Below are 8,803 nucleotides of genomic sequence, written 5' to 3' on the forward strand. Positions count from 1 at the left end.
CCTCATCCAGTGAATCAATGAAGTATATTGGAACAAACGCATACTTTGGGAGTCAAGATGTGTATCAATATTAAAGTGTGTCCCTGAGGTGTATGTAGGATAGTTTGCTACAATATTGTGATGTTAAAAACATCAAACCTCAGAATCCATCTGGGGAATGACTGTTGCTGGCTTAGTTTCTACGTTGCGAATGTCTTAGAATTGGAAACTGCCAAGAACACAACTGGTTCTTGGAGAAACTGAGCTTCTTGTGGATTAATTCTAAGACAGATCAGAGCCAAAACGCTCAAAGGTTGATCTAGCAACGGCAAGTATTCAGCCACAATCCCAGTTGCTTGCAGTAGACTCCTATTCTGCCACAGAAACTCAGGCGAGAGATACATTTCAAAGCTGCTAGCATTTACTAAGGAAGCAGGCCATTCACTAAGTCCATACTGACCCTCCAAAGAGCATCCTACCTGGAACTCCTCCCCCCTTCCACCCTATATCCTGTAACCCTGCATTTCCTATGGCTAGTCCACCTAGCCTGGACACTATGGGACAATCTGGCATGGCCGATCCACCTTAACCTGCACATCTTTGGACTGTGCGAGGAAATCGGAGCAGGCAAAGGAAGCCCAGTGCAGACAAGGGGAGAGGATATGTAAATTCCACACACAGAGTCGCCCGAGCATGGGATCGAACCCGGGTCCTTGGCGCTGTGAGGCAGCATTGGTAAGCACCAAGGGAAATGAGAGGGGTATACATCATAATGGCGGTGGAGGGAGAGGGGCTTCCAATTTTATTTATTTATTTTGATTTAACTTTTTTTTCTCAAATTGACCTGTTCAGAGGTGTTATTACATACCTTTGGAGCAGATGAGATTTGAACTCAGGCGCCATGGTCCAGGAGGAGGGGCACTATCACTGCACAACAAGAGCCCTAATGAGCTTCCAATGTTTAACTTTCAGGTTCGAATCAGGGATCTATTGCGTGAATATTTCCCTTCATCGGTCACCGACTGATTATCATGACTCAGTGAATGCTCATAAGACTGACAGAAAGGTTCAGTCGGCAGAATGGGGATGGCAACGAAAGTAACAACCAGCAAATTAAAACCCCACAAGGAACTCATAGTTGGAAGTCAAAGTATAACAGATTCTCTCATGTAAAAGGAAACTTATAATGACTGTCCTTTTCAAAAGGAATGCTCCAAACACCGTTGGAAACCTGCAGTGCAATGAAATGGTTTGAATGAATCGTGACCTCTGAGTGACAAGTGGACAGGGCTTCGTGCCAATTTAGCAGCAGGCTGGTATTAGTTCATGGCAAACGAGAATTAACCTCCCAACTGCCAGCTTAACAGTCAAACGGTCAAACTGCTCAGAACACGACCATATCTTAAAAGTGTGAAGCCTACCAGAGGTGACCTGCTGGCACAGAAGTCAGCAAGGATATTTCCTCACCCGGGCTGTGGCAAACCTGTGGAATTCATCACTGCAGACAGCAACTGAGGCCAAAACATTAAAATGGTTCCGAAGAGTTCAATAGAGTTGTATAGTCATTCGACATGGAGACAAATCCTTCAGTTTAACTAGTCCACGGGGAGCTAAACTAGTCCTATCTGCCCGAGCTTGGCCCACATCCCTCCAAAACATATCTTATTCGGGTACTTATCCAAATGTCTTTTAAATATTGTGGCTTTACCCACATCCACCACTTCCTCAGGAAGTTCATTCCACACACGAACCTCTCTCTGCATTAAAAAAAAATTGCCCCCCCCCCCCGTGTCTTTTTAAAATCTTTTTCCTCTCACCTTAAAAGAATAAGTCTTGAAATGCCCCATCCTAGGGAAAAGACTGCCATTTGCCCTTTCTATACCCTAAAAACCTCCATAAGGTCACTCTCAACTTCCTACACTGCTGTGAAAAACATCCTAGCTTATCCTTACAACTCAAACACTTCAGTCCTGGCAACTTCCTGATAAATCTCTGCTGAACCCTCTCCAGCTTAATATTATCCTTCCCACAACACGCAGGCCAGAACTGGACACAGTACTCCAGAACAGGCCTCAGCAACATCTTCTACAACCTTAATGTAACATCCCAATTCCTATACTCAAAAATCTGAGCATTGAAGGCAGGGATGCTGAACGCCTTCTCAAGCTCCCCATCTATATGTGACGCCAACTTCAAAGTTTCATGTTCATGAACCCCCTCGGTCTCTCTGTTCCACAGCCCTACCCAAGGCTCTACTTTTAATTGGATAAGTCCTGCCCTTGTTTGTTTCATCAAAATGCCATACCTTGCATTTATCCAAACTAAACTCCACCTGTCACTCCTCAGCCCACTTACCCAGCTGATCAAGATCTCGTTGTAATCTTAGATAACCATCTTCGGGCTAAAGGGATTGAAGGGAATGGGGGAAGAATGTGGGAATAGGGTACCGAGTTGGATGATCAGCCACCATTATACCACATGCCAGACAGGCTGGAGGAATTAAATAGCCTATCCCTGCTCCTATTTTCCATGTTAATGTGAACCATGTCCCCCTGGACCTGGAGGGTCAGTCAGCAAATGGTGGAGTCAAACCATGTTAAGCATTAGAGTGTGAAGGGTTAACACTGAGAGGTTTTTATCCCCCAGTGAACGTGGAGGGATGGATCTCAAATACAGGGACACAGTATCAGAAAAAGGGGATAATTATCTTGGACTTAGACGAGGATGAAATCCTTCCTTCAGGTGGTGGTGAACCTTTGCTAGTCTCTACATATCTGGTTCACTGATGCCTATCAGGGAAGGAAATCTGTTGTCTTCACCAGGTCAGGCCGACAGAGATCTCTAGGCTCACAGCTGCCCTCTGAAATGGCCCAGCAAGATATTCAGTGGTACCAATCTGGTCCAGAAACCCTGAATCAGATGGGCTGCAGCCCTTCATGAAGGCAGCTCCCCATCACCTTCCTCTGAGGGCAGTTAGGAATGGGCAATAAATTTTGGTGTTCGCCAGAAACAGAAGTTTTTTTTGTTGTTTCACAGCGAAACAACAAAACAGCAGCTTCTGTTTCAGACCTCGATGTGCTGTACAAAATAACACCAAATGTGCTGCACTGCCTGATTCCGTAACTTGAACGCACACATTACTTGGTCACCACCTCGCTCTCTGCGGAAAATTTTAACTGACCAATTCCCCCTGCTGTAGGAAGGATTAAACTCAAGAGAGTTCAGAAAGGATTTACACAATGTTACTGGGATTTGGAGGATTTGAGCTACAGGGAGGCGCTGGGGTTTTTTTGCCCCTGCAGCATCGGAAGCTGAAAGGTGACCTTAAAGAGGGTTCATTAAATCATGAGGGGCATGGATAGGGTGGATAGCCAAGGGCTTTTTCCCAGGACTGGGGAGTCCAAAACTAAAAGGTTTAAGGAGAGAGGGGAAAGATTTAAAATGGACATAACAGGCAACTTTTTCATGCAGAGGGTGGTGTGTGTATGGAACGAGCTGCCAGAGGAAGTGGTGGGGGCTGGTACAGTTACAGCAATTAAAAGGCACCTGGATGGGATGCACGATAGGAAAGGTTTAGAGGGATATGGGCCAAATGCTGGCAAATGTGACGAGATTAATTTAGGGTACCTGGTCAGCAATGACAACTTGGGCCGAAGGTTCTATTCCCACGCTATACAACTCTATGACTCTCGTCACCTTTCTCCCAGAGCAGCGACTGTAATGTCAAATGCAGAACTTGTCGGAAGAACTCAGCAGGCCAGGCAGCACCCATGGTGGGAGAAAGCCGAGTCAGTGTGGTCAATGACCCTGCTCCAATTCTGAAGAAGGCTCCAAGGAAGGGTGGCTTGCCCCAAAACATGAACTCTGTCTCCTCTCTGCAGCTGCTGAGTTTCCCCAGCAATTTCACTTTGTCGCAAATCACCACACATCCCACAATTCTTTGTGTTTTTTTTCTTTCCCAGAATGCCAAAGGACCCGGTTGGGACTGTGAATCTTTGAGGAGAAATCCGAACGCACTTGTAATTAACTGAGACAACGACGCCACAAGAGTCCATATTTTTAAACCTAAAGAAATATTATGATGTTTTCAAAACATTAAACAAATCCTGCTCTGCTATTATGCAGAGATGTGGTCAATGTATCCAGTTTTACTTTTACAACCCAGACGTGAGGATTTAACTTAAAGCAATTAAGTCACTGAATTTTGCAATGGGGTAGGAGGCCCTTCGGCCCATTGAGTCCACACCCCACCATCAAGCACTGAATTATAATGGAATTTCAAGCACACATCCAGATAACTCTCAATCATTGTGATGGGTTCTGCCTCTAGCAATTCCTACAGGCAGTGAGTTCAGGATACCCGCTGTCTTCTGGGGTGAAAGAGTTCTTAAGTCCTCTCCAAACTCTCCTTCATCTTAAACCTATGTCCTCTCGCTATTGGTTCCTCTGCTAAAAGGGAAATGCCTCTTCCTATTTACCCCATCAGTGCCCCTCATAATTCTGTCGACCTCAGTCAGGCTTTCTCTGCTCCAAGGAGAACCATCACAGCCTATACAGTCTCTGTTCATGGCTGAATCACAGAATCCTTACATTGGGGAGGCGGGCCATTCAGCCCATCAAGTCCACACTGACCTCTGGAGAGCTTCCCACCCCCGTAGCCTATCCCTGTAAGCCTGCATTTCCCACAGCTAATCCACCTAGCCTGCCCTCCCCGGAAACTACGGCAGGAGAGCATGGTCAATCCACTTAGCCTACACATTGTTGGACTGTGGGGACACACATAAATACACACACACACACCCGAGGGTAGGATCCAACCTTGCTCCCTGGTGCTGTGCGACATCAGTGCTAACTGTTCACTCCAGCCCAGGAAACATCTGAATCTCCTCTGCACCTTCTCTAGGACAACCTATCCTTCCTTCAGTGCAGTGACCAGGGTGGCACACAGTCCTCCAGCTGTCGACTAACTAATGTTACACACAGTTCCACCATAACCTCTTTGCTTTTATATTCATTGCTTCAACTAATAAAGGTCAGTTTACCATTTGCTTTCTTAACCACTTTATTCAATTGTCCTGTTGCCTTCCAGGATCTATGGGCTTGCACACCAAGATCCCTCTGATTCTCTGTACTTCTTAGGGTCCTACTATTCTTTGCGGCCATTGTTGTCTTCTTAAATCCTCCCAAAAACTCTCTGGAGTGTTGCTGAACAAAGAGATGATGGAGTGCACTTCATAGTTCCTTGAAAGTGGAGTCGCAGGTAGACAGGGCGGTGAAGGTGGTGTTCGGTACGCTTGCCTTTATTGGTCAGTGCGCTGAGTACAGGGAGTTGGGAGGGTCACGTCACGGCTCTACAGGACAGTGGTTCGGGCCACTTTTGGAATACTGCATTCAATTCTGGTCTCCCTCCTATGGGGAGGATGCTGCGAAACTAGAACGTGTTCAGAAAAGATTTACAAGGATGTTGCTGGGGTTGGAGGGTTTGAGCTGTAGGGAGATGCTGAACAGGCTGGGGCTATTTTCCTGGGAGCATCGGAGGCTCAGGGGGTGAACTTATAGAAGTTTATAGAATCATCGGGAGCATGGATAGGGTGAAAAGCCAAGGTCTTTTTCCCAGGAATCCAAACTAGAGGTCACATACTTAAGATGAGAGGGGAAAGGTTTAAAAGGGACTCTTTTTCACACAGAGGGTGGTGCATGTATGGAATGAGCTGTCAGAGGAAGTGGTGGAGGCTGGTACGATGACAACATTTAAAAGGCATCTGAACGAATATATGAATAGGAAGTGTTTAGAGGGATGCGGGCCAAACGCTGGCAAATGGGACTCGGTTTACATAGGATATCTGGTTGGCATGGATGAGTTGGACCAAAGGGTCTATTTCTCTATGACTCTAAATCAACCACTTCACACTTTTCAGGATTAAATTCCACTTGCTACTGTTCAGCCCATCTCTATTGTCCTGGAGTCTAAGACTTTCCTCGCAATTTATCATCAATTTTTGTGTCATCTATAAACATGCCAATCATGCCTCCTATTATTCATGCCCAGCTCATTAACGTACGCTGCAAACGGCATGGGATTCCGCATCAAACCATATGATTCACCACTGGACATCGGTGTCTAGTCAAAAACAAACAAACACTCTTCAACCATCACCCTCTGCTTCCTGCCACTAATTTTAGATCCAATATTCCACATTAGCTAGGATCCCATGGCCTCTTACCTTCCTGGCCAGTCGGCCAAGTGAGGCCTCGCTGAAGTCCTATTGCATCACCATCATCATCACAGCTCTTTGAGAATCTCCGATCAGATCTATTCCCTCCTACAAGGCTATGCTGACTGTCCCTGATTAATCCTTACCGCTCCCCGAAGGAAGATTAGTTCTGTTCCCTGCATTTTTAATTTTTCCACACTTCGAGACAGATCAGCTCCCTCTCCTGTGCGAGTTTAACGACATACATTTCTCAGGTTCAAACACAGAGCCTGCCATTAGCTGCTCAATGACCTGTTAACTCACAACTCTCTCTTGTTAAACTCGCAGCTCACCCTGTGTTTAGAATGAATGTGACCCCAACTTCTAAGTGCAAGGCTTAATGGGTACAACTATGATGCACCTTTTCTTCTGTTAAACTTTAATTCCCAAAACTCAACATTCTCTACAGAAGCATCTGAACTATTACTAAATACCTGTGACAACTGCATACTCCCTGCGAGGCAGTCGCTCTCAGCTCAAATACTGGATTCTGATACCAATTGAATACTGATCTGGATTTCTGGGGGTAAAATCCAGAGCTGCAATCTCATATCTGCATCCTTACAGCAAATCCCAACTGTACATTTGGATTTCCTACAACAAACCTCTATCGAAGACTCCTGGCCGACAAGAAAGATGTTGGCAGAATTACACAACAAACTGAAGTGTGGGCATGTCATAGAGTCATGCAGCATGGAAACAGACCTTTCAGTCCAACTTGTCGGTGCCGACCAGGTATCCTAAATTAATCTAGTCCCATTTGCCAGCATTTGGCCCCATATCCCTCTAAGCCTATTCGTGTACCCATTCAGATGCCTTTTGAATGTCATAATTGTACCAGCCTCCAACACTTCCTCCAGTAGCTCCTCCCCTATGAGAACCACCCTCTGCGTGGAAAATGTTGCCCCTCAGATCCCTGTTAAATCTTTCCCCTCTCACATCAAACCTGTGCCCTCTTGTTTCCCCTACCGTGGGAATAAAACCACCTTGGCTATTCACCTTATCCACACTCCTCATTTTCTCAAGTTCTATAAGGTCACCCCTCAGCATCCAACCCTCCAGGGAAAACAGCCCCTGTCTATTCAGCCTCTCCCTATGACTCAAACACTCCAACCCTGGCAACATCCCTGTAAATCTTTTCTGACATGGAACATTTGAAACAGTTTAAATCAGCTTTGCACCACACCAGGCTAAGGGCAGCAGTTTGTATGAAAACAGGATGCCCTAGCTCCCCTGAAGTGCCGGTTTCTTCTGGGCCAAGAAACTGGAACCAAGCTTTACTTGGTGTAGATTTATTCACAGTGTAAAACATGACAGGCTTATCTCTCTCCTGACTCCACTCCAATGCTAGTAGGTGTCCCTTTGTAAGCTCTCATTTAATCATCCATTCTATGCTCTCTAATGTATATAAATTATTTAAGTCGAGACAGTTATTATCCATAGCCATTGCATCCAAAAGGTCTCTACTCAGTGTGACTGCCCTGGTGTCTCAGCAGGGTCGATGACTCGGTGAATCCCTTCCCACACACAGAGCAGGTGTATGGCCTCTCCCCAGTGTGAATGCGCCGGTGCTTCCGGAGGTTGGAAGATTCAGTGAATCCTTTCCCACACAAACAGCAGGTGAACGGCCTCTCTCCGGTGTGAACCCGCTGATGAGAAAGCAGGTTGGTCGACCGGGTAAATCCCTTCCCACACACGGAGCAGCTGAAGGGCCTCTCTCCGGTGTGAGCCATCTGGTGTCGGAGCAGGCTGGACAACTGAGTAAATCCCTTCCCGCACTCCGAGCAGATGAACGGCCTCTCCCGAGTGTGAACGCGGTGGTGGGTCAGCAGGTGGGACGACTGAGTGAATCCTTTCCCACACTCTGAGCAGATGAACGGCCTCTCCCCGGTGTGAACCTGCTGGTGTCTCAGCAGGTTGCATGATTCGGTGAATCCTTTTCCACACTCAGAGCAGACAAAGGGCCTCTCCCCAGTGTGAGTGCGTCGATGGATCTCCAGTTCAGATGGGACTTTGAATCCCTTCCCACAGTCCCCACATTTCCATGGTTTCTTCATGGCGTCCTTGTGTCTTTCTGGGTCTGATGATCAGTTGAAGCTTCATCCACAAAATAACTCTTCCACGTTTCTTCAGGTTTTGTAAGTGGTTAATGCCCTTTAACCTCACTTCACTTTTATGCCTCAGTACATTTCCAGTCTGGCTGTAGATTTTGAAGCAAATAGGACAGGAAAATATTTCTCCTTCAACATGAAAGGCCTATGATAACCAGTCTTGAAGAATTGATGCTTTCAGATCCTTATTTGATGTTTGGTTTGAGATTTCTGCGTGCAAATCCTGCAAAAGGAGATTCCAAAAGGCATCGTTGTCAGTACAGGACAGATATTCAGAACAGGCATTTCTAGTTGCTGTGGAATGTTCCTTCCTCTCTCATTCCCTAAAAGCTTCGAATCTCCATCACCTTACTTTCTCATTTTGCTGTATCTAGATTGCCCCACTCTCCTGAAGGTTCCTTTTCCCTAAAAGTTGCAAATCTCTGTCCCACACAACTCTTCTTCAATTCTCAAACTGCT

General features: G+C 46.1%; 1 protein-coding gene across 1 annotated transcript in view; it reads right to left on the reverse strand.

Annotated features, from left to right (window-relative positions):
* The window catches only part of LOC125449009 (zinc finger protein 16-like), a 114,492-nt gene that overhangs the window by 32,567 nt on the left and 73,122 nt on the right, over positions 1-8,803 (reverse strand). The window contains exon 4 of the mRNA XM_048524560.2: positions 7,863-8,209. Within this exon, the coding sequence (XP_048380517.1) occupies positions 7,863-8,209 (347 nt within the window). The remainder of the gene's footprint in view (positions 1-7,862; positions 8,210-8,803) is intronic.

This window comes from Stegostoma tigrinum, chromosome 43 (genome assembly GCF_030684315.1).
Source record: "Stegostoma tigrinum isolate sSteTig4 chromosome 43, sSteTig4.hap1, whole genome shotgun sequence".
Taxonomy (NCBI): domain Eukaryota; kingdom Metazoa; phylum Chordata; class Chondrichthyes; order Orectolobiformes; family Stegostomatidae; genus Stegostoma; species Stegostoma tigrinum.